Consider the following 26,840-nt stretch of genomic DNA (forward strand, 5'->3'; position numbering starts at 1 on the left):
AATAGGCCCGGCACGCGTAACCCTTTGAAAATCTGGCCCAAAAAGGGTTTTTTGTTTTTTTTTTTTAACATGATCCATTTGCATGCTATTGAACTGAAACTGCATTAAACAATGGCCTTTTTTTTTTCTTTTTTTATGTACTCAGCTACTGTTGCTGCTCTCAGTCGGATTATAGGGCTTTCTCTTAAATAAGCCTGTGTCACTTCCTCAAAACTAATACATTTAGGAGAAGCATCTAAACAAATGCAAGAACCACTAAGACCCCTTTTCCTCTAATAACGAATAAAATAAATTAAATGGACACAGAAATGTAAAAAAAATTTAATAAACAAGAAAAATGAATATGCAAATTATGTAAATTAGCAAAATAACTGCCACAGAATTTTTAAAAATCCACCATAGAATTCCTACCTTTTGCTAGAGAATCAAGAAAATTCTTCCGCAGGAAACCAGGGGCACTGATTATATATTATCAAGTGAATTTTCAAAGGAGTTCCGATGTAAATGCAACGTATCGTAGCAATTTTCAAAAGCCATTCACCCGCGTTAAGTGCACTTAACATGGGTAAGGCCTATAGACAATCAATGGCATGTATTGCAGCAATTTTCAAAAGCCCATTTACATGTATAAAACCCAGTTTTATATGTATGTAAATGCTTATGAAAATCAGACCCTATATCATTAATCCAAAACATATGTAAAGAAGCTAAAACAAACATTAAAAATAAAAATCAAAGCTTCACTTAATATTTTTCAACCAGGATGAAGGACTAAAAATAAATAAAACTTAAGATTTTTGAAAGTTTCTTCCTCAGACAGCTCACAAGCATGTGAGGAATTTGAAGGAATCCTAGACTACCCACCTATCAACTTTTTTTTTTTTTTTTTGAATAATGATTTAATACTCTGGGGAAAAAATGTATGCTCTGTCTGCTAGCCTGTATGCTGACCCGCTTTAAGCAAATGAGCTTCTGAGCCATTTTACATGAAGTCTTTGCTGGGCCAGGATTTGCATAGTGCCTTTTTTTATGTGCTCCTCCTTCAATAAATTATACTGTTTTCTCCACACTGAAGATGTCTTCTGCCTTTTTAATCTCTTTAAATTGCTAACAATTTGAGGGATGGGACACAGAATGACATCCCACTGCTTATACAGTGTATGCAAATGTTACAAAAGGTTAAATTAATGCAGTACACAAAATGTCCTGACATCACCCGCATCCTTTCGTACACCTGAAAAAAATAATATCTAACGAAAGAAGCATCTGCAATAATGCCTTCCTTGTTTGCCTTTGGGCATTCCTGACAAAGCTATTAGAAGGATTTTTTTTCTGCTTTACAGAAAGTCAGTCATCTGTTCCATGGTTCACTGCTAGCACTCTGTGCTGTCATACCAAAGACTAAGTCTCAACTCCCAGCCACACTTAGAATACTCCTGAGGATATCAAGTGTCATGCTAAGGCGGACTCCACAGTCCTTTGCGCACACACAAAGTAACTCCAGAAGGGTTGTCATCACATGAAATGGACTGTAGAGAAAGGGACTGTTTACTTCTGTGCAAAATGACATTCTCTTGGACATTCAGCTGCATTCTGAGGTCTCTCGCAAAGAGGCACGGCGAAGGGGAACTCCCTTCAGCGTTTGCGAGCTGGATGAGGTTATCTAAAAAAGAATTAAAAAAAAAATCCAGCATGAAGTAAGTAGTAGACATCTAAATTAAAACTACAATGCCTGAGCAGTGTCTTTCTGAAGTACATGTGAACAATTCACCTTTACCAACACGTAGTCTCCTGGCTTGGCCCGGCCAGCAGTCCCGGTGACATTTCCTCCTGCAGATCCATGTCTGGGAAGATGACTTTTGTATTGCCATCATTCCTGCCACACACTTCTTCTGCCGAGGAGCGTTTACTGGGCTGGAAGGAAAAAGCGGTGGCTGCGTCAGCCTACTGGCTCATCTTCATTGCAGTGGCATGAATTTGTTTTAGCTGTGCAACAGCAGTGCGTGACAGCTCATTTTGAACACTAATCCCATTAGATCACAGGATTTACTTATTTATTTTTAAGAGATTACAAATCAAATTCTAGGGATGGATGGGAAAGAGGAATAGGAGTCCGAAAGGAGCACTCCCAATTATAGAACAGCCCAAGGCTTTTCAGTGAGTCTGAATTCCCTTTTTTATGTCATGTTCGGATGTCAGTATATTACCTAAGCAGTGAAATACTTCCACAGTTTGCTGAATTTCACTTGTGTAGGGGCAACCCACCATACCTAGGCTACTACATTATTACTAAGGATTTTTTTGTTCCTTATGCATAACAGTAACATTCTGCCTTATGTGAAGACCGTTCAAAAAGTGCCAATGATAACTCTGAAACCAGATATCATTATCCTACTTTACACCTCAGAGCAACTGATGCACATGAAAAGGGAGCAGCTATTTCCAACAAAAAAGTTTCACCATAGTTTGAATTTAATTAAAGAATATCATGCAAATACAGAGAAGATTTGCCCGACTATACACGTCAGATCCAGCCCACATTAATTCAGCTTGCTATCGACGGGAAAAGGAAAATTAGTTCTTACCCTGTTAATTTTCGTTCCTGTAGTACCACGGATCAGTCCAGACCGTGGGTTGAGCCTCCCTGTCCAGCAGACTGAGACAGACCAAAACTGAAAGGATATCCTATATCAGGACAGAGCCTACCCTGCCATCCTTCAGTATAACTATTGTCGAAGCAGAAAGAAAAGAGCAACAACGGTAACAGGATCAAGCAAGCAACTAGAAAGCTCAATAGAGCAACTCAACAATTTTTCAGGAAACTCTGTAGGGATTTAAAACTCTTGCATATATTTGGTTCACCACAACCAAAGCTTCCAGTGTAAACATTCGCTTGGTAAAGAAAAATAAAGTACCGACATCTGAAAATCTGCAATAGAGAGCTTCGAGTGGACTCTAGAAAAAGGAGAAAAGAGGGGGAGGGACGTTTGGACTGATCCGTGGTACTACAGGAATGAAAATTAACAGGTAAGAACTAATTTTCCTTTCCCTGTACGTATCCGGATCAGTCCAGACCGTGGGATGTACCAAAGCTTCCCTAAACCGGGTGGGACCGAGACAGTCCCGCTGGAAGCACTTGCCGACCGAAGGAACCAAGGACCAGTGCTTGCACATCCAGTCGGTAGTGATGAGCAAAGGTATGCAGGGACGTCCACGTGGCGGCTCTGCAAATTTCTTGCGGAGACACCGATTGACTCTCCGCCCAGGAAGTAGCCTGTGAACGCAACGAATGAGCCTTTAGGCCCTCAGGAACCGCCCTACCTTGGCAAAGATAGGCCGAAGCAATCGCCTCCTTCAACCACCAAGCGATAATAGTCTTATAAGCCTGTTTGCCACGATTGGGACCACTCCAGAGGACAAAAAGATGATCCGACAGACAAAAAATAGTTTGTAACCTGAAGGTACCAAAGTAAGATTCGCTTAACATCAAGTTGGCGAAGGTCGCCCCCAGCGGTCCCCCGCAACTTCCTCCAAAGAGAACGCCGGAGCTCCACAGACTGGTTAACATGAAAGGCGGATACGACTTTCGACAAGAAAAGGCGGCAACCGTTTTGAGGGAGACTCCAGAACCAGAAAACCGTAGAAAAGGTTCCCGACATGACAGCGCCTGGATCTCGGAGACCCGCCGCACGGAATACATAAACACGAGAAAACAGCCTTGAGAGTGAGGTCTTTCACCATAGCCCCGACGAAGGGGGCTCGAACGGAGCAGTACAAGGCCCAGAGAACAAGACTGAGACTCCACGACGGGCAAGTGGAGCGAATGTGTGGCCTCAGGTGCTTGACGCCCTTCAAGAAATGAACTATGTTGGATGAGACGCCACGGGATGACCGTCGAGTCTATCAAGCAGGGCTCCGAGGGCAGACACTTGAACGCGTAAGGAACCAAAGGAGAGACCCTTGGGAAAGACCCTTTTGGAGGAAAGAGAGAACCACCGAAATTGGAGCGGAGCGAGTCGAAACACCCGATTCCGTACAGACGGACTCAAAAACCTTCCACACATGCATGTAAGTTAATGATATGGACGGTTTGCGAGCCCGCATAAGAGTGGAGATGACCTCCTCTCTATAGCCCTTACGCCTCAGACGTCGCCGTTCAAAAGCCAGGCCGCTAGACAGAAGCGATCGGCCTGGTCGAAAAATACGGACCCCTGTCGGAGCAGGCGAGGAAGATGGCCGAGACGAAGCGGGCCGTCCGTGGCCAGGTTGACGAGGTCCGCGAACCACGGTCTGCGGGGCCATTCGGGTGCTCTCAGCACCATGGGTCCCAGATGAAGTTATATTCTTCGGAGAACTTTTCCCACCAGAGGCCTCGGAGGGAACACGTAAAGAAGAATGTCCGCAGGCCAAGGAAGAGATCGAGCGTCCACGTCCTCTGAACAATGCTTCCTACAGTGGCTGAAGAACCTGTTGGCCTTGGCATTGCGCAAGGTCGCCATGAGGTCCAGGTGAGGGGGACCCCATCTGTCTACAATCAGATCCATGGCTTCTTCCGAGAGTTCCCACTCTCCTGGATCCAGAGACTGGCGACTAAGGAATTTGGCCTGTACATTCTCCTTGCCCGCAATATGGGAGGCCGCCAGGGAGTCCAGATGATGCTCCGCCCAAGCAAAGAGACGGCTGGCTTCCAGGGCCACCAGGTGACTGCGCGTGCCCCCCTGATGGTTGATATAAGAAAGCGTGGTGGAGTTGTCAGATAGGACCCTCACCGCCTTGCTGAGGATTAAGGGTAGGAACTCCTGTAGCGCCAGACGTACCACTCTGGCTTCCAGCCGATTGATGTGCCACAGAGTCTGCGCCGGAGACAAAATCCCCTGCGAGGACTGGGACTAGCAAACAGCTCCCCAGCCGGAGAGACTGGCATCCGTGGTCACTACCATTCACTGTGGAGTCTGAAGAGGCATTCCCTGGAGAAGATGAAGGAGCGAAAGCCACCACTGCAAGGCTGCGATGGTAGAGGCTGAAAAAGGGAGGACCGTGTGGAACTGCTTAGACACCGGCTGCCAACGGGATAGTAAAGCTCTCTGCAATGGACGCATATGCGCAAAAGCCCATGGGACAAGGTCGATGGTGGAGGCCATCCCACGCTGTCGGGAGAGGGAGAGAGAGGAGGTTCTGCACCTGATCGATCAGTTTGAGAGCTGGAGCACGAGGCAGGAACACCTTGCCGGGTATTGAAGTGGGCACCCAGAAATTCCAACACTTGAGAAGGCTGGAGATTGCTTTTGGGAAAATTGACTATCCATCCCAAGGAAGAGAGAAGAGCTAGGACCCGATCCACCGCCTGCCTGCAGAGATTCGCCGACTTGGCCCGCACAAGCCAGTCATCTACATAAGGGTGGACTAGGACTCCTTCTTGGCGGAGGGCAGTTGCCACCACCACCATGGTGAAGGTACGCGGGGCAGTGGCGAGGCCAAACGGCAACGCTGGGAACTGAAAATCCCGGCCGAGGATGTGGAAGCGAAGATACTTTTGGTAATCGCAGTGGATCAGAATATGAAAGTAAGCCTCTGTCAGATTGAGAGAGGCAAGAAACTCGCCGGGATGAACCGCCACGATAACCGCTCTCAGGGTTTCCATGCAAAAACGTGGGATCTTGAGGGTCCGATTGACCCTCTTGAGGTCCAATATCAGACGGAAGGAACCGTCCTTCTTGGGTACGATGAAGTAAATAGAATACTGGCCGGCGCAGAGTTCCTGCTGCGGGACTGAGACTATGGCACCTAGACTCTGGAGTCTGGACAGTGTTTGGTCCACCACCTCCCACTTGAGCCGGCTGCAAGGAGAGACAATGAAGAGGTCCGGTAGGTCTCGAGCAAAGTCTAAAATGTAACTGTCTCAGACAATCTTGAGAACACACTGGTCCGACGTGATTTTGACCCACTCCTCGTACAACAGGGAGAGACGATCTCCAAAACGGGGGACCGAGGAGTGGGTCGACCGAATTTCATTGTGAGGCAGGCTTGGAAGTGGCACGCTGAGAGGCCCCCTTGCGGAAGGGCCTGCGCCCACAAAAGGGCTGGGACCAAGATTGAGAGCGAGAAGAATAACCTCTAGAGGAGCCACTGCGTCCCCGAGGCGGATATCGCCGTTGCCCTCAGAAACGAGGACGGGAACACGTGAACGACCTGGATTGTTTCGGGCGTTCCTCCGGCAGCTTATGAACCTTGTTTTCCCCCAAAGAATTAATAAGCTGCTCAAGGTCCTCTCAAAAAGCAACTTACCCTTGAAAGGCAAGGTGCCCAAGTGCGCCTTAGACGAGGGGTCCGGTGACCAATTGCGCAACCAGAGGAGCCGTCTGGCGGATACCGCCGAAACCATCGCTTTTGCCTGGACGCGGAGAAGATCGTATAACACATCTGCCCCATAAGCGATGACAGCTTCCAACCTGTCAGCCTGCTCTGCCTCTGCAGACGGGAGGTCCTGGGTGCCGAGCAATTGTTGAACCCACCTAAGACCTGCCCACTGCATGAGACTGCTGCAGATAGTCGCCCGGACCCCCAAAGTGAGAACCTCGAAGATAGGTTTTAAAAAGTGTTTCGATCTTATGATCCTGTAAGTCCTTTAGGGCCATGGCCCCCACTACTGGGATACTGGTGAGTTTGGTGACCGCAGAAACGGAGGAGTCCACCGTGGGAATCCACAGCATATCCAAGCAATCTTCCGGGAGGGGGTAGAGCTTGTCCCATGGCTCTCCCGACATGCAGACCTGCTTCAGCGGCTTCCCATTCCCAGAGGAGCAATAGTTTGTGCATAGGATGAAAAGGAAAAGCACTTGCCACAGCCCTAAGCCCCGCCAGTACCGGGTCCATATCTTTGGGCAGAGAAGCCGTCAGGGTATCCCGCAGGGGGCCCCTCGAGTCCCAGCTCCTAAAGGACAAATGGAATGAAGGGCTCCAATTCCTCCTTCTGAAACATGCGGAGGACTCTGGGGTCATCCCCCTCTGGGGGGGAAGGGCTCCTGCCAAATCTACAGTGGGATCCGGGACCGGGGTAACTGGAGGGACCGGGGGATCAGAAATGGGGGTGACTCCCAAGACCACCCGCACCCTAACGGACCCCTATGGTTCCGGGATCGGGGGAATGGGTGGTGGAGTCGGCCATGGGAGTTTCACCTGTAGGGGCCCTGGGGAAGGGTCCTCCTCCTCCTGCAAGTTGGCCAGATAAGATTTGTGCAGAAGCACAAATTCTGATGAAAATCGGGCCCTAGCTTTGTCGGGGGGGGGGGGGGGGGGGGGGGGAAGGAGGGGTCGGGGACTACATCCTGGGGTAGCACGGGGCTCAAATCGGGGGGGAAACTCTGAAAAAAAAAATCGGCTCCCCAGCCCCTGGCAGCTCCGAATCGGGAGCTGCCGAAATCCCCAAAATGTCCACTGTTCCCGCGGTTTGACGACCCGGGAACGGCCTAGCCATGCGGGAAGGATTGCGTCCACGGGCTAAATTTGGCTGTCCTGCAGAGGAGGGACCTTCCTCACCCAGCAGGCATGCTGAACAAAGCCCCTCGCGCGTTGAGGGCTCACTGCAAGCCAGGCAGGCACTTGGACGCGGCATCCCCACTGAAGGGGAGCCACGATCCGAAGAAAAAAACAAACAGCTGTTATAAGAAAAAAATGCTCTGAGAGCTGCCGGCAGGAGCAGAGGCAGAGGAATGAACCATGCACGCTGCTAAGTGTCTGGCTGCCGGCTGTGGCTTGCAGGAAGCAAAATTTTAACTAATTCCCTTTCCTTTCAAGTTCCTTTTCTTTGTTTATTATTAGCTTAAAAAAAAAAAACCTGAGAAAGAAAAAGCTGGAACTGAAGGGAGAAAAAGGAGAGGAACAGCGCTCTTAAGGCAGCCAGAGAGGAGGGGGTGAGTGACTGGACCACCAGTATCGATCCCCCACACCAAAGAAGCAATCTCGGACCTAGGCTATGCTCTGCACATGGGGCGAAGCCCCCCTAGGTCCGGCAGGAGTCAGGAGACGGGACAGTCTCCTGCCAAGGGAAAAGAGAGTCCAAATAAGAAAACAGGAAAGTATGTTTCTTTTTTTTTTTTTTAAAGGAAAGAATCCTAAATAGAATACAACTACTTGCTTGATCCTCAGAGAAAAGAAAACCAAAGGCTGACTAGCCATATCAGGAGACCACAGGGTGAGCTGATCCATCTGCTGGAGACAAATACTGAAGGATGGCAGGGTAGGCTCTGTCCTGATATAGGATATCCTTTCAGTTTTGGTCTGTCTCCATCTGCTGGACAGGAGGCTCAACCCACGGTCTGGACTGATCCGGGTACGTACAGGGAAAAACAAGTTTGCTTACCGTAAATGGTGTTTCCGTAGATAGCAGGATAAATTAGCCATGCTGTCTGGGAGCGTGCACGCAACCGATGTAGGCTGAGATTCTCTCAGTGAGTCACAAAGCTTTGAACTCTGTGCGGCTGCGCGGTCGTCTTCCCGCGTGGACCCAAGTCCTCCCCTCAGTCTCTTCTAACCAAGCCAGTATTCATGAATTAAAAGTTTTCTTTCTTTGACTGTCTAGGGAGGCGGGCGGGATCGCATGGCTAATTCATCCTATCTATGAAAACACCGTTTATGGTAAACAAACTTGCTTTTTCCCATCAATAGCAGGCTGAATTAGCCATATGTCTGGGAGTCCCAAGCTTTCAGGTTGTGTCCATGCAAAGTACATGTTAGAAGCTCAGGATACTAACCCGTAGAAAGAGTATACAGTCTTATGGGTATTGAAGGTTTGACAAGACTGCTGAGCCAAGTGCTGCAGAGGCCGCTTGTTGCTGCAGACAATAATGTGACGTGAAAATATGAATGGAGGACCAAGTAGCTGCTTTACAGATGTCTAGCAATGGTACCTTCTTGAGATGGGCAACTGATGTCACTGTGGCACGTATATGGTGCCCATGAGGTCTTTTGTCTAGTTTAATAGAGAGCTTCTCGTAGCACAACTGAATGCACTGCGATAACCAGCTGGCAATAGTTCTTTTAGAGACTGGTTGACCAGGGTCGTTGGGGTTAAAAGAGAGGAAGAGCTGAGAAGGTCTGGAAGGAGATTAAGTTCTGTGTTTATAGTAAGCCAGAGCCCGTTTACAGTCTAGCAAGTGTAGGAGGCGGTCTTGCTCATTGTGATGGGGCTTCGGCATGACGGTTGGAAAGGTGATGGTCTGATTGAGATGAAAAGCAGACACCATCTTGGGCAAGAAGGTGAGGGGAGGTCGAAAGGTAACCTTGTTGTGGTAAAACCCCAAGTAAGGAGGGTAGTGAACTAAGGCTTGCAATTCGCTCACTCTTCTAGCTGATGAGATCCCCATTAGGAACACCGTTTTCCAGGTGAAGTATTTTACGTGGCAAGTTTCTAAAGGCTCGAAAGGAGGCATTAGCTGTTCTAGGATAATGTTAAGGTCCCAGGGTACAGGTGGATTTGTCACTGGTGGTTGGAGGTGAAGCATACTTCGCATGAAACTGGAGACCAGAGGGTGATTGGAAATGGGAAGGCCATTGTGGGGGTGATGAAAGGCTGCAATAGAACTGATGTGCACTCAAACTGATGTGGTAGCTAGACCAGTTTGGTAGAGAGAGTGGAGGTACTCCAGGAGATCTGTAGCAGTAGAGGAGAACGGATCAAGGTTCCATGGTCTGCACCATTTGGAGTAGCGATGTCATTTTCCTACATACCTGCGTCTGGTTGAAGGTTTCCTTGAGGCAATAAGTAAATCTTCCACCCGGTAAGGAAGGCCGAGGTGCTTTAATATCTGACTTTCAATCTCCATGCCATCAGGTGGAGGGATTGATGCATTGGATGGAGGAGTGAACCTCCTTCCTGTGTGAGGAGCTGTTGGTCGGCCCCCAGAGAAATGGGTGGGGCTATGGAAAGCCGGATGATATACGCATACCATGGTTGTCTCGGCCAAGCTGGAGCTATGAGAATTAGGTCTGCTATGTCTTGAATACATTTCTGAATGGTCCTTGATATTAGAAGGATGGGAGGGTAGGCATACAGCAAGCCCCTCCCGTCCATGAAATGAGGACGACATCCTGAGCGTACAGAATCTTGCTGGGATAAATGGAGCAAAAGATTTGAGTTTGTCTGTTTTCTTCTGTGGCAAAAAGGTCGATTGTCGGGAAGCCCCACTGTTGGAAGATGGTGAGGGCTACCTCTCAATTTAAAAGTCCATTCATGTGGGTGGAAAACTCTGCTTAGGCAGTCCGCCGTGACAGTGTCCAGACCTGGCAAGTAGGTGGCCTGGAGGGATAAGTACATAAGAACATGCCATACTGGGTCAGACCAAGGGTCCATCAAGCCCGGCATCCTGTTTCCAACAGTGGCCAATCCAGGCCATAAGAACCTGGGCAAGTACCCAAAAACTAAGTCTATTCCATGTTACCGTTGCTATTAATAGCAGTGGCTATTTTCTAAGTCAACTTAATTAATAGCAGGTAATGGACTTCTCCAAGAACTTATCCAATCCTTTTTTTAAACACAGCTATATTAACTGCACTAACCACATACTCTGGCAACAAATTCCAGAGTTTAATTGTGCGTTGAGTAAAAAAGAACTTTCTCCGATTAGTTTTAAATATGCCACATGCTAACTTCATGGAGTGCCCCCTAGTCTATTATCCGAAAGAGTAAATAACCGATTCACATCTACCCGTTCTAGACCTCTCATGATTTTAAACACCTCTATCATATCCCCCCTCAGCCTTCTCTTCTCCAAGCTGAAAAGTCCTAACCTCTTTAGTCTTTCCTCATAGAGGAGCTGTTCAATTCCCCTTATCATTTTGGTAGCCCTTCTCTGTACCTTCTCCATCACAATTCTATCTTTTTTGAGATGCGGCGACCGAAATGCCCCCCCCCCCCCAAGAAAGCCCTGGGACTTGCGCGCGCCGGAAGTCTATGCAACATAGGCTCGGCGTGTGCAGGGGGGGCATGGCCACGGCCTCCGGACCAGCCCCCGGGTCGGGTGATGGCACGCCAGCAGGAGTAACTTTGCCAACAATGGTGGGGGGGAGGGGGTGGAAGGAAAGTTCCTTCCGAGGCTGCTCCGATTTATGGATTAGGTTAGTCCAACACTGTCTACAAGTGTCTGCTTGTCATTTAAAACGCGCTCAGTATCCAATCACAGCTGCATATTTACCTTGCACGCACAGATTTTTACTTCACATGTGCCCCCCATCTTTTTAGCTTTCAGTTTTTTATTTTTGTAGTTTTTATAAGGTTTCTGCACTAATTACTTCATGGTTTTATTATTTTTAATTTTATTTTAATTGGTCGTATCCTTGAAGTTAGATTTTTATTTTATTTTTGCTCTGTTTCCCACAATCTCATCGTGGCATCTTTTATCACACTGGCGATTTAATTTTTTTTAAGTAAAATTTTTCCTTTTTATCAATTTCAATATTCATTTAACACTTTTTATGTATTAGGTTAGTCCAACACTGTCTACAAGTGCCCGCTTGTCATTCCAAAATGCGTTCAGTTTCCAATCACAGCCGCACATTAATCTTGTACATATGGGTATTTGCACTCCATGCCTTCTTTTTTGATTGACAACCTCCTTGGAGCCTTTTTTGAGCTCTTTAAAGGATGCTGGTGTTCTTCAGACTTTTCTATTACGATCGGAGACAGAGCTTGCCGCTTTGAGACCAGATATCCCTCAGCGCATTGAACCGTAAGCACCTTCTTTGTCAGTCTTTAGTTTTTAATTTATTCACACTATGTGTCTGATTAAAACAGCGACCTTAATGCGGTATTCTTTTGTCGAAGCGATTCCCAAAGTAATAGAGGTCCAGTAATTTGTCTGTGTTACCACAAAAAAGCAGTGCCATGCATTTAAATTAATATAATGGCTTGGCTGCATTTTTTTTATGTGACTAAGCGGCATTCAACTAAGGACACAAGAATAGTGATTTTGTTTTAAAGTGTTTTTATTTTTTATCAATTTTCTAATTTTTTATTTTGTTTTGTATAGAAGGAGGTTTTTTAGCAATAATAATGCGGCACAGGATATAAACCTGCCAGAGTAAACTTTTTTTATGATGGTTAGGCTGTGGTTTGTTAGATCCAAAGCGGCATTCATCTGCACTTTCTATTTCAGTAAAGTGTTTGTCTTTTAACAGTATTGGTCTAGCATATTTTTTGAAGTGATCATGTATAGCTCAGAATTGGATAACTACTAAACACACCAATAGTGTTTTTGTTTTTAAGCAATGTCATTTTTAATTTTTAATTTCTCAACATTTTTTTACAGCATTGGAGAGTGCTGTTTTTTTAATAACAGTGCGGCACCAGATATCACAATCTGCTAGAGGTATATATTTTTTTATGACATTTAATAATCAAACAAAAAAAAATTTTAATATAGATTTTTACTAATTCTTAAATCCTCTATTAACATATTACAGACCATTTGATGCACAATCATATGTTTCAACCCGGATACTCAGAAATCCCACAATGATAAAGCTGAGGTAAAGGCAATACATTCCTATTGATAACATTTAGTACTTTCCCAGATACACAGTTTATATATCACTTTTCAGATTTAAATGTTACACCACATATATTTATGTTATTTCATGTGTCCATTTTAAATTATGTTTTTATGATTTCTATTTATTAGTATGTCTTATTTGTTTGTAAGTTGTAGCCCCAATGCAGCCCCATCGTAAGAGGGTGAAACTCAGCCTGAGTCAGGCTTGTTCAAAGATATTTGTCTCTGTCCAATAAAGAATCCAGATAGGACATTTGGCTTCTAATTCTGTATTGTTGCCTCCTCGAAGAGGGGCTACATGAGGAAGAGATGGAGAAGTTACAAAGTTCAAGCGACAACCCTCTCGGATGATCTTGAGAACCCAACGATCCGAGGTGATTGACTCCCAAGTGTTGTAAACATGTTGGAGACGTCCTATGAAAAGCGGTGGGGGTGGCTCGGCGTGTTTAAAAAAATTAGGTGGCTGCTTCTGTGGCGCTATTGGACTCTACCTGGGTTGTCTCTACTGACGTGGATGTGCGCGAGACTGACAAGGTTGGCTGGAAGGTCTCGGTTGAGTGTAATGTTGTGACCAGTAAGGAGGAAAAGGTTGGAATTTGCCTCTTGGATAAGACCTGCGTTTGAAAGAAGGGTAATATCTCCGAGATGTTGCGAGATGTTCCGAGGGGGAAGCAAGAGAGAGTACTGCAGTGCTTTGTTCTTTGAGATGCGAGACTGTTTCGCCAAACTTGTTTCCGAATAAATTGTCTCCTTTGCACAGTATGTCCGCTAGCTTTTCATGGACATCTCCTCTAATTGCACTTGCCCTCAACTACGCAAGGCGCCAGGCAGCGATTGCCGCTGAAGATGGCCTAGTAGAGATTTCGAAGGCTTCATAAATAGATCTCAGTAAATTTCATAAGCCCTCTTCCGTATCAAGGAAGTTTTGTGGCAAGGTGTCTTGGCCTGAGAGACAAGCCGGTCGTAAGTTCTGTAGACACTCGTACAAGTATTGTGTTATGTAGAATTGATGGTGGTGAATTTTGGAAGACAGCATAGACGTGTGGTAAGTTCTACGTCCGAAGTCATCCAAGTATCTGTGGTCTTTACCTGGAGGTGCATTGGCATTAAGTTTTGACCTTTTTGCTTTCGCCATTGCAGATTCTACCACAATGGAATTATGTGGTAGTTGGGCAGACTCGTAAATCGAGGAATTCCTAATGCAAAATTTTAAATCCGTCTTTCGTGACACAGCCAGGGTTGAGAAAGTGGTTTCCCACGTCTTTTGGAGTACTCAGTCCAAAACTGGATGTGGTGGTAAAGCAGTCTGTTCCGGTGGTGTTTCAAAGATTTTTAATGTGCCCAGGAATTCAGATTGTGGATCTGGGATTTTCCCTGTTTCTACCTTGAGTAGATGATCTACCTTCTCTATAAGTTTCGCATAAGAGAGATCCTCTGGTGGAGAGTATAGTTCCGAAAATCCCTCTGGTGGATCAGAGGGCATACCTGTAGAGGAACTTGAAGATGATGCAGATGATACCTGTGAGTCCGGGCTATGTGGATGAACTGAAGCCGGAAAAAGAGGATTTGCCATGTCAGCAGGTCTAGGAGGCATTGTAATCTGTGGGGAAGCCGCTGGTTGCTTGGCCCCTGCTTCCATGGACTCCAAGTCTGCAAAAAAAGAACTTAGGTCCTGGGATATTTGCAGCATGGCCTTAGATGCCAAATTGCCCGGTTGTGGAGGAATCTGTCCACCATTGGTTGGGGGTCTTGAAGGCAATGCTGCCAGAAGAATGTCTTGCACTTCTGTACGCTTTAATTGAGGACCTGGTTGAATTATGGGAGTCTGTCTATGTCTCTTAAGGAGTGGTTCCTGCATTTGAGGCGACAATCTCTTTCTCCTGGATACGGAAGACAAGTTGGAGAAAAAGGAATCTCCACTTCCCAAAGGACCCCTAGATGATATGACATCAACCTCAGGACTTCCTCACGGTTGTTTGTGGTGCGTTGAATGTCCTGAGCGTTCGGAATGCATCGATGGGGCTTTAGGAGTATGATATTTGGCCTGCTCGGAGTGTTTAGGACGTGATGAGTGGTTTTTATGGCTGGAGTATGCCGTGTGCGTCAGACGCTCCATATGCGTCGGCCACATCGAATGTGTCGTAAGCACCACATGCTTTGGACGCTCTGGTTGCGTCATATGCTTCGAAGTTTTCAGCGCCCAAGGTCGGGAACAGGTCCCCGATTCCCGCCTGATGCATCCGATAGCTTTTCTCCCTGAAGAGGTAAGTTACCCGGTCCATGGGTCTTGTGTGTGCGCTGGAGTTTGTAACAACCTGGGCCCAGTGACCGGAGCAGCGCAGAGTGGGTCTCACAATCCCAGTGAGGCAGCCCTCTTGGTAGCGGACGCCTTCTTATTTATTTTATTTATTTATTTTATTTGTGATTTTTCTATACCGGCATTCACGGAGTTTGTATCATGTCGGTTTACATAAAACAAGGGGTGAGCAATACAAAAGTCCCGGCAAGGAGTGAGTCGATAGCGTTGGGGCATAGAAGCCAGATGTTCGTAGGTGCACCATCTTCTTGGCGCGTTATCGCTGCGCTCGGGGGAACATCCGACCACAGTCTCGGCAGGAGGCCTGGTCGTGGTCTGGCCCGAGGCAGATATAGCAATAGTTAAGTCCATCTGTGATGGACATAATTTTACCGCACTGGCAATACTTGAAGCCAGTCGGCTTCGGAGCCATCGCGGTATTGAAAAAATTTGAAAAATGACAAAAAGTGTGAAAAAAATCCCCGCATGTGGAAAAAAAAAAAAAAAGAGAGACTGAGGGGAGGACTTGGGTTCGCACAAGATGACGACAGTGCAGCCGCACAGAGTTCAAAGTTCTGTGACTCACTGAGAGAATCTCCACCTACATCGGTCGCGTGTATGCTCCCAGACATGGCTAATTCAGCCTATCGACGGGAAAAGCAAGTTTCCATTTTTTAATTTGGTAAATTCTGAAAATAAAACAATTTGTTAAATTATTGCAGAGGGGAAAATCTAAGAGCTTTTCAATAAACAGCAGCTATGTATTGTGTTTTTCTTGTGTGTTCAACCATCCTTCCTGGTTTTACTGCCAAACACAGACTGCAGATATTGGTGGGATAAGCACTTAAGCAATTCTTACTTTGGAGGGGGTGTATGCTTCAAAGTCATTTACATGCATAAAACCTGGTTTTATGCACGTAAATGGGCATTAAACAATCGGTCTGGGCTCAGTTCACATAGAAGTATGCATGTAACCAGAGTTTGCACGTACTTTTACACAAACGAAGAGAGGCATTCCAGGGAGGGTGGAGAGAGGGCGAGAGTCACTTGCTTGCATACTTTTTCATTGTAAAAGTACACGTGTTAAGTGTGTCTAAAGAGGGAGTGAATCTCTGCCTGTACCTACGCACTTGCCCGCAAATGCACTTATGTGCATAAGTTGACTTTCAAACTTCTCGGTCAAGTCTGCATGTACAATGCATATAGAGATATGCCTGATAAACAGATACGTTTGGCTATCAGACCTAGTTTGATACTCAGTGCAAAACAGTGTCACTTACAGGAATACAAACACCCTTAGCAGACTCTGTACTGTACTAACAGAGAGCCTCGATGCTAAATTACTTGTTGGGAAACATTGTTTAAGTCAAAGGCAGCTTTTCTGAGGCAGATTCCTGTTCAGTGTCTCATGAGGAGATACCAAAGGTTAACTACCAGTTGTAGTAACCCATTAAGGAATAGGTTAGGCAATCTTCCAGGACATTTTCTTTATTTACCAAAAATATACAGTCTGCTAATCCAAGAAGCCTGGCTCTCAGCAGATACCAGTTTAGAAAGAAATAATACAAATTAAATACATGTTTAATCATTCTATATTCTTTTTTCATATTGGAAACATTTCTTACCTGATAATTTTGTTTTCCTTAGTGTAGACAGATGGACTCAGGACCAATGGGTATAGCAGATGGGAGACGGAGTCAGATTTCAAAGCTGACGTCAGCCTACATATACCAGTGCAGGAAGCTTAGCTCTCCAGTATTCTCCTTGAAAAGCAATTGTGGATATACGTGTCCTTTAATAACTTGATTAACTAGGACTGGTTCAACTGATTAACAAATTGGAGACCACCAGTGCACTCAACTGGATAACACAGACACCCAGTAACTATGGGTGTCTTGAACTAGGGATAATAACTGGCTTACCCATGCTTGTCTTGTTCGAGGTATGTCATCCGAAGTTCTCTATTTCTGGAGCAGCCGTGGGCAGGATGCTGAGTCCATCTGTCTACACTAAGAAATACGAAATTATCAGGTAAGTAATTTCTCTATTTCCTAGCGTGTAACCAGATGGACTCAGGACCAATGGGATGTACAAAAGCTACTCTCGAACAGGGCAGGAGGCTGCCCGTGGCCCACTTAGTACTGCCCCCTTGCAAAGGTTGTGTCCTCTCGGGCCTGGACTCCAGGTTCTACCACCTGAATGAAGGTGTGTATGGAGGACCACGTCGCCGACAGACAGATCTCGGATGGCGATAGCATCTTGGTTTCCGCCCAGGACACTGCCTGGGCCCTTGCAGAATGGGCCTTGATTTGTAAAGGTGGGGGCTTCCCCGCCTCTATGTAGGCCGCCTTGATTACTTCTTTGATCCAGCAGGCTATGGTTGCCCGCGAATCCGCTTCCCCCTGTTTCTTTCCACTGTGAAGGACGAATAGGTGGTCCGTCTTTCGCACAGATTCCGATCTTTCCAGGTATCTGACTAGGAGTCTGCCGACGTTTAGATGGCGAAGAAGATGCGAGTCTTCCGAGTCCTTACGTTCATCTGGAGATGGCAGCGAGATGGTTCGGTTTAGATGAAACTGAGAAACCACTTTCGGTAGAAAGGAGGGGACAGTGCGTAGCTGTATGGTTCCCGGTGTGAACCTGAGGAACGGTTCCCGACAGGATAGTGCTTGAAGCTCGGAGATGCGACGAGCTGAACATATTGCCACTGGGAATTAATTCTTCAAGGTCAAGAGCCGTAGTGACAGACCGCTTGTTGGTCTGAAGGAAGTTCCCGCTAGGAAGTCTAGTACTAGATTGAGATTCCACAGGGGCACCGGCCACTTTAATGTTGGTCGGATTTGTTTGACCCCTCTCAGGAAGCGGGAAACATGTGGATGGGTTGATAGACTGATGCATTCCATTTTGGCTCTGAAGCAGGCCAGCGCGGCCACCTGAACCTTGAGGGAGTTGAAAGACAATCCCTTCCTTCAAGCCATCCTGCAGAAATTCCAGGATCATGGGAATTTTGACTGTCCGTGGAAGGATCCTGTGGTCCTCACACCAGGCTTAGAATACTCTCCATATTCATATGTAAGCTAGGGATGTGGAGAACTTGCGTGCTCGAAGCAAGTGTCAATCACTGCCTTAGAGTATCCGCTTTTCTTCAGGCGAGTCCTCTCAAGGGCCAAACTGTAAGAGAGAATTGAGTCGGGTCTTCTTGGAGGATCAGTCCTTGTCGGAGAAGGTCCCTGTGCGGAGGTAGGCACAGAGGGTTCCCCGCAAGATGTCTTCGCATGTCTGCGTACCATGGCCTTCTTGGCCAGTCTGGGGCCACTAGAAGTACTAGTCCCCTGTGGTGTTCTATCTTGTGGATGATCCTGCCCAGTAGTGGCCATGGAGGAAAGACGTACCGCAGGTCTTCCTGTGGCCAAGTCTGGACGAGGGTGTCGATTCCCCGTGGTGTGGCTCAAAACTCATCTGTGTGCGTTGGTATGCGCGCCGGGAGGCTTAGTTGTGCGCTCCGGTTGCGATGACGATGTGCGTGCTGGATACGCAAGATGTATGCGCAGGCTAAGATGCGCGCGCCGCTGTGCGCACAGGCCTATTATCTGTGCAGGCCGCTATGCGCCTGGCACCATTGTGCGCGCCACTGTGCACATAGCTCAGTAGAGCGGACAATATGGCGGTCAAGGGGGGGAAATGGCGCAGACGACCATGCGGACAAGATGGCGACACCCCCTCCCCCCGGAGGGTCTCCACGTGTGTGGACCCTCGCACCGGATTGGGGTCTAACCCAGAATGGGCTGCTCAACCCAATTTAACAGACGCCGGAGAGGACGATTTGTGCGGATAATCGAGCCTCGGAGACCAGAGATTTTAAGAGAGGTTTCTAACTTACCTGGTCTCAGTGTTTCCCGGTCTCGTGCCTGGCGGTCTCCGGCTGCGGGGGGAGAGAGAGTTGCCTTCACTGCCGTGCTCGATTCTGCACCCGCTGCCTCTCAGCCACCCTGGGGGCTAAGTCCACACCGGGAGCCGGCAACCAGACTGAGGCTTGTCTCTGAGGGATCTCGGAAATCACCTCAGGAATTCTCGACTGGGGGAGGGACCCTTAGGTATCACCGCAGGAGAGTGGGGCTCATTTTGTAGAGGTAAGTTTTTTTTCTTCTTTGGTTTAAATTTTCTAACACTATTCTAGTGTGTGTAGTGTCCCTATCTGCTTAGGAGACGGAGAAATACTGAAGAGCAAGGCTTCCTGCACGGGTATATGTAGGCTGATGTCAGCTTTGAAATCTGACTCAGTCTCCCATCTGCTATCAGGAGTACACTATACCAATTGGTCCTGAGTCCATCTGGCTACACGCTAGGAAATTTTAATTATTGCTCCTGATCTAGAGCCCTTTCCATGATTAGGAAAGCAATACACTGAATTAAAATTAGCAGTAGCATGCCATGATGGGATTTGATATTTTCCTTCTCTTTAATTGTGTGCAGCTGTGAAAGCCCCACCAAACTCTCAGTTATTTAGAAAAAAATATCTTCTTTCACATGGATGGATCCCCTGTGGACTTAACCAAGACATGAAGGATTTTGCTCTCACAAATACTGGCTCCAATTAATGGGCAAAAGGGAAAATTTTGAGGACCCTCAAGACAAGCCTTTCTTGATGCACCCCCTCAGGGATTCAGCCTTTCCACTGCCACTAATCTACTCATGCAGGGACTCCACTTGTCCCTTACTTGTATTCAGTACAGAAAATTATACTTTCCCCCATCACTACTTAGGGAGGGAGATTTTATTTTCAAAAGTCATTGCTTCAGGTAGGACAGTGCTTTTTTTCAGGGAAATGGGATCTTTGAAAATTGCCTACCCTCTTCGTGAGTAAAAGTGCACACATAGTGCAGTCCATGGGTACTTTTATGCACACAGAGTTGGTGTAAGGTTTAGCACTTACGCATGCACTTTTGCTGAGAAAAGCACCCACAAGTCCCTGCGTACTTCTTCCAATCCAACTTTCAAAAGTAGCCACAGACTTTATGTTTCTGTGCATGGTTTGAAAGTTGCCCTCTAACTCAGAGAGGGAGGAGGGATTTTTCAAAATTCCTTTTTAGTCGTACATTAGCAACAAATGTGCAATCTGTGCATGGCTGCTGTCTGCTTATTTAACAAAAAAGTTGAAACATCTTTTTATAGCTGGACTCACCCCTTCCACAAGGACCAGCTGAGTGCTGCCCTCAGCCATTTTGTTCAACCTAGAAGCCTCTGCTCGGAAGACAGTGATGAGCTCCTCCAGGCGCCTTTGCTTCTCTTCAGCTGGGACATCATCTTGCAGTCTGTGATATGCTTGTGTTTTCTAAACAAAGCAACATAATTGTAAACTTTTCTGTTTTTAAGACAGAGTTTCAGAATTTGAAAAACCAAACACTGGTCAGCATGGAGACAGACCACTCTTTATATGAACAAAACCAAGAGGGTTTTATTTATTTATTTATTTATTTTAAAAAAAAAGGCGTGCTATTGTCTTTTCCTCTCCTGGCTGGAGTGGGATATGTGATCAACAGTATATAGGGATTTTGTGATTATTTTTAATGTATTTTATTGTATGTTTTATGATTATATATTGTTCTAAACTGTAAACTGCCTTGGATTCACTTTTATAGGGAAGGAAGGCTATTTATAATCCTAAAATAGACAGAAAATAAAAGTCGAAAATGCAACTAATTCCCAAAGACAACAAATACACTACCCCCAAATGCCTCTCCTTGTCCAGAAGGAAGGCCTAGGAAAAGACCTGAATCATCCACACTGTTATTGAGAAATAAGGTGCCATAATAAAGAATTTTATGCACAGAAGACAAAATGAAGAAAAAATAATCACTGTTGGAGAAAGAATTATTTACCTCCTTCCATTCTAATCCAGGACTTACCTTCCTCATACTGTAGGCAAATAGGAAAGCCATGTTGTATGGAACTTCCTGAAGTAGAGACACGGTCTGCTGGTGATCCTCCTCTTTCTCGCCACAGAACCCAGCAATGAAATCACTACTGAGGCTTACTCCTGCCATATAACCACACGACTGTTATAATCCAACAACCCAGCTGCAAAAACTAGAGAGATGGAAGTGAATGCACTACAGTATTGCACAAAGGTCCAATGCACCAACTTCCAAATGTCCCACAGGAATGAATCATTCCTTTACAGAAGTCCCTCTGGATGTGGGCAGGCACAGGAAATGATGTGCTACTTTATGCAGGAGAGCAATTTTTATACAGAGCAGTCAAGATGTGGTAATTATAGCAAACCTTGTAACATAGCAGCTGACACCACAGAAAGGCTTCTTAGCCCACCCAGCCTGCCCCACTCTTTGGTGCCACCAGAGAACCTGTGTGTTCACCAGTCATCTCCCTCCCGTACCCTTAACCTACACTGTCTGTATCTGTCCCAAGAACATTTTGGCATCATTTTGGTTGCGACAAAACTATTTTCCCTTTCATGGTAATTCTTGTGTATTATATGTTGTTAAACCAGAAAACTTTAGTATAGCAGATCTTTTTTACAATTCTTTTTTTTAGCTACTAGTCCATTTATGATGTAGAGAAGATTGCAGCCTAACAGGACTCATTTTTATAAAGGGAGTCACCGAGAGGTCCATATTCAAAGGTCCAGTCAGCAGCAAAGCTATTGGAGTATATTCAACAGCACTTTTACCCAGTTAAATACTGCTGAATATCGGATAAAGTTATCTGGGTAACTGACAGTTGCCGGGCTTTTGAATAAAGACCTAGGGCTAAACAGCATTAGATTCCCCCTCCCTCCCATCCCCCCAAAAGATAACAAAAAAATTCAGGGCCAGCAGCACTAGATTCCTCCTCCTTCTCGCCCACCCAAAGAAAAGTAGCAGCTGATCCCTGAGCCACTCCCACCTTATCTATAAAAAAAACAAAAAAAACTGCAATGGCAAGATCTCCACCATCAACTTCTCAAGCCCAGTGGATTGGGGAAGAGAGTGTGTTTCACTTTCCCCTGGGTTGATTACTAAGTGCCAGTACAGCTGACAGGTACTGGCACTCAGTGCTCACAGACCAATCCCTGCAGAAATGCAGGTAAAAGTACATGCACAGTGCCACTAAGATGGCAATTTTTAAACAGGCACGAGGGTGCACGTGTGCTTTTGCTGGCTCGTGACCAGGAACGTGGCTATTTTATAACATACATGCGTATATGTGCATATGTATAAAATGGGCTGACCGTGCGCAATTTTAAGTGGGCGCTTGCCTATGCACGCCAATGCCATTACCAGTTTTACCCACTTCGCTCCCAGTTCGGCCAGGTAATGGATAGGACTTCCAAACCATCCTATAGTTTAATAGCCTCCTTTTCCCCCTGTTAGCCCTGATCCTTAGAACCCCGCTGACACGCCTAGATTTTATTTTAATACTTATTTGCCATCCATAGAAGAAGTGAATTTAAGCAGCAGGGGACCCTGGCATGCACTTGCCTGCATAGGTATTACGCGCTGGTTTCATTGTGAAATCCAGGAACGCTCATGCCCTTCCCAGACCACGCCCCTTTTTTTTGAAACTTTTTATTTGTGCGCGTATACATGAGCTGCTTTTCAAAATCCACTTGGCGTTCACCGGCCCGACTTGTGCATGTATCTCCTGGTTTTGGCTCACGACATGCTTTTAAAAATATTCACCTTCATATGCATACTTTTATCTGCAATAAAGTGTGGGGGGGGGGAGGAGTATGGGGCATTGTTGGGGTCAGGGTTTAGAATTACAAAAGTATTTTTAGTCTTCAAAATTATACAATTTAGCAGGTGTACATTTGAATGGGTAAAATTTTCCATAGGAAGTTTTCAAAGCCAAAAGGATGTGTGTGCTTTCACGTTGAAAATTAGCACAAAGTCTGCACATAAACAGTAGGCCTACATTTAGCAGATATGTGGCCAGTCTGAAAACTGCTCCCCCCCCTCCCCCAACCAAAAAGGAGAAATCACTATTTACCTGATAATTTCCTTTCCTTTCCTGCTGGGTAGATCAATCCCAACAAGTGGGTTATACACCTCTGCCAGCAGATGGCGACGGAACAAAAGCTGATATCAAGGCTGTATAATCCCGCCCCAACATCAGCACGCTAGTATTCTCTGGAAAAGCCAAACTGTGGATAAAACCTGATTAAACTCAAACATTATTAGCAACAGGTAACCATTCATGTTTCTCAAACAGGAATATTGAGCTCAGCCAAAGGTAGAAACATCTAGCAAACTAAGGGCTAGAGAAGCCACTTACTAGTTAACAATGAAGAGCAAGAATCATACTTTGCATTGCTCACCCTAAGAAGGCTAACCATAAAATTCAAACCCAGCAGCAGAGGATGGGTCTGGGATCGACCTACCCAACACTAAAAGAAAGGAAATTATTAGGTAAGTAGTAATTTCTCCTTCCTTAGGGTTCGGATAGGTCAATCCCAACAAGTGGGATGTACAAATGCTAATCCCGAAAAGGGCAAGTAGCTGCTAGCGGCCCAGTCAAAACCACCCACGCAAAAGCGGCATCCTCCCTAGCCCTAACATGTTTGGAGAAGGTGTGCAAAGCTGACCATGTCGATGCTCGGCAAATTTCAGCAGGCAACAACAAACGAAGCTCTGCCCACAATACTGCCCAAGACCTCGTAGAATGAAGTCTAATCTGCTTTGGTAAGGCAAGCTCAGCAGCCACAAAGGCTGCCATAACCTCCTTAACCCAGAGGGCAATTGTTGTCAGTGCCACTGGCGCTCCCTGCTTGCCTCCACCATGGAGCACAAGAGTCAAACAGACTTCCTAATAGTACCGCAGTAAATGATGCTCGATGCCTAAGAATGCAAAAGGAACTCAGCTTCATCTCTGTTCATGTCCAAGGCAGGCAGAGAAATGGACTGATTCAAATGAAATTCCGAAACCACTTTGGGCAAAAAGGAAGGCACGATCCGAAGCTGAACTGCATCCAGAATCATAGGGAGAAAAAGCTCACGATAAGAAAGAACCTGCAGCTCAGAGACTCGACAAGCCAAACAGATTGTTATCAGAAAAACTGTCTTCCAGGTAAGCAGCTACAAAGTCAGCGGTCAAAAAGTCAGACTTGCCAAGAACTCAAGGACCAAGTTAAGATCCCACAAAGGCACCAGAAGCCACAACGGGGGGGGGGGGGGGGGCAAAGATGCTTAACTCCCCACAAAAAACAGGAAACCACATGGGATGACAAAGGCCCTCCATTGACTTCTCCTGTAACAGATCAATGCCACAACCTGAACATTCAGGGTATTAAGGGTCAAACCCTTAAGCAAACCTCCTGTAAAAATTCCAAAATCAGAGGAATGTCCACCTTGAGCGGTTGAGTATCTCACTCAGAACACCAGACCTCAAATACACTCCAAACTCTAACATAAGCTAGAGAAGTAGAAAATTTCCGAGCCCGTAGAAGAGTAGAAATTATAGAAGGCAAATATCCGCGCTTCAACAGCTGAGCACTTTCAATGGCCAAACCATAAGACAGAACCAAACTGGATCCTCGTGCAGAATAGGCCCCTGATGTAACAGATCCATCTGAGATGGTAGCCTGATGGGACTGCCCAACAGAAGTTTCTGGAGATTGGCGTACCAAGGCCTTAGAGCCCAATCCAAAGCCACTAAAAGGACAGTGTTTGTCGAACTTGCAATCTTCTGTACCAGATTGCCTATCAAAGGCCAAGGTGGGAAAGCACACAACAGGGCACTCTGTGACCACGCCTGAATGAACATGTCTATGCTCATCGCTTTTGGGTCCCACCTGCGAATGAAGAAGAATGGAACTTTTGTGTTGAAGTTCACCAACAGATCTAGATCCTATAAGCCAAACAAAACACTCTTTGTGTCTGTATGCCAATGCCAGAAGTCTAAGAAATAAGATGGGAGAGTTAGAGTGTATAGTAGTAAACAATGAGACTGACATAATTGGCATCACAGAGACTTGGTGGAAAGAGGATAACCAATGGGACAGTGCTATATCAGGGTACAAATTATATCGCAATGATAGGGAGGATCAACTTGGTGGGGGTGTGGCACTTTATAACGGGAAGGTATAGAGTCCAACAGGATAAAGATCATACAATAGACTAAATGCTCAGTGGAATCTATTTGGATAGAAATCCGATATGTGTTGGGTAAGAGTATAGTGATAGGAGTATACTATCATCCACCTGGACAAAATGGTCAGCAGATGATGAAATGCTAAGAGAAATCAGGGAAGCTAATCAATTTGGCAGTGCAATAATAATGGGAGATTTCAATTGCTCCAATATTGACTGGGTAAATGTAACATCAGGACTTGCTAGAGACAAAGTTCTTGGATGCAATAAATGACTGCTTCATGGAGCAATTGGTTCAGGATCAACAAGAGAGGGAGCTATTTTAGATTTAATTCTTAGTGGAACGCAGAATTTGGTGAGAGAGGTAACGGTGGTGGGGCTATTTGGCAATAGTGATCGTAACATGATCAAATTTAAACTAATAACTGGAAGGGGACAATAAGTAAATCTACAGCTCTAACACTAAACTTTCAAAAGGGAAACTTTGATAAAATGAGGAAAATAGTTAGAAAAAAACTGAAAGGTGCAGCTGCAAAGGTTAAAAGTGTTCAACAGGCATGGACATTGTTTAAAAATATAATCCTAGAGGCGCAGTTCAGATGTATTCCACGCATTAAGAAAGATGGAAGGCAAAACAATTACTGTCATGGTTGAAAGGTGAGATTGAAAGAGGCTATTTTAGCCAAAAAAAAAATCCAAGAAGATGTAGGCCAGATTGACAAACTAAAGAGTAGCAAATCACCTGGATCGGATGGTATGCATCCTAGGGTACCAAATGGACTAAAAAATGAAATTGCTGATCTATTAGTTAGTACCTGAAGACTAGGGGGTGGCCAATGTAACCCCAATATTTAAAAAGGGCTCCAGGGGTGATCTGGGCAACTATAGACTAGTGAGCCTAACTTCAGTGCTGGGAAAAATAGTGGAAACTATTCTACAGATCAAAATCGTAGAGCACATAGAAAGACATGGTTTAATGGAACACAGTCAACATGGATTTACCCAAGGGAAGTCTTGCCTAACAAATCTGCTTCATTTTTTGAAGGGGTTAATAAACATGTATCACACACTATCATGTATCACACACTAACATGTACATGTACATAACATGTATCACACATTAACATGTACACATACTGTGTCAAGTGCAACAAGTACAAAAAGCCTTCTCTATATTAAACACTGAAGAAGTTACGGAGAAAAAGATTGAAGTGTTACCTGAAAAGAGAGAAGAAACCCAATGCATAAAGAAATTCCAGATCAGTAACCAAAGGAAAAAGCTCATTGTGATGGATGACTCAGTGGCACAACTGCAAAGGGAAAGAGTGAAGTGAATAACAAAACTCAACTAAAGTCTCAAAAGCAGTCCAGGAAAAGCAGTAACCTTAACGAGAAAAGCTGGAACGCTATGACCACAAATGCTCATAGTTTGGGCAATAAAATCCCAGATCTGCAAGCCCTAATGGTGGAGGCGGACTTGGACGTTGTTGCTATCACAGAGACGTGGTTCACGGAATCTCATGATTGGGATACGGGAATACCAGGCTATAACTTGTTAAGGAAGGAGAGTGGATAGGAAAGGGGGAGGTGTGGCTCTTTATGTCAGAAACAATATCCAGGCATCTGAGCTGCAAGGAAGATGGGGCAATGAAGAAGCACTATGGGCCGACCTAATAAAAGATGATGGGGCATCCATTTATATTGGAGTGGTTTACAGGCCTCCAAACCAAAAGGAAGAGCATGACAGAAATCTGATTGAAGACATCCAAAAGATGGGAAAGAGAGGAGAAGTGGTGATCGTTGGGGACTTTAATCTGCGGGATGTAGACTGGAGAACCCCTTCTGCAGAATCTAACAATAGTAGAGAAATAGTGGATGCCCTGCAAGGGGATTTGTTCAAACAAATGGTAA

The 26,840-nt window shown here is 45.7% G+C and overlaps 1 protein-coding gene across 1 annotated transcript in view; it reads right to left on the bottom strand.

Annotated features, from left to right (window-relative positions):
• Window positions 1–309: 309 nt before the first annotated feature.
• The window catches only part of CDK5RAP1 (CDK5 regulatory subunit associated protein 1), a 180,182-nt gene continuing 153,651 nt past the window's right edge, over window positions 310–26,840 (bottom strand). The window contains 5 exon segments of the mRNA XM_029612413.1: window positions 310–1,663; window positions 1,772–1,806; window positions 1,809–1,914; window positions 20,024–20,173; window positions 20,748–20,878. Coding sequence (XP_029468273.1) covers window positions 1,583–1,663; window positions 1,772–1,806; window positions 1,809–1,914; window positions 20,024–20,173; window positions 20,748–20,878 — 503 coding nt within the window. The 3' untranslated portion in view covers window positions 310–1,582.

Source organism: Rhinatrema bivittatum, chromosome 8 (assembly GCF_901001135.1).
Source record: "Rhinatrema bivittatum chromosome 8, aRhiBiv1.1, whole genome shotgun sequence".
Taxonomy (NCBI): Eukaryota; Metazoa; Chordata; class Amphibia; order Gymnophiona; family Rhinatrematidae; genus Rhinatrema; species Rhinatrema bivittatum.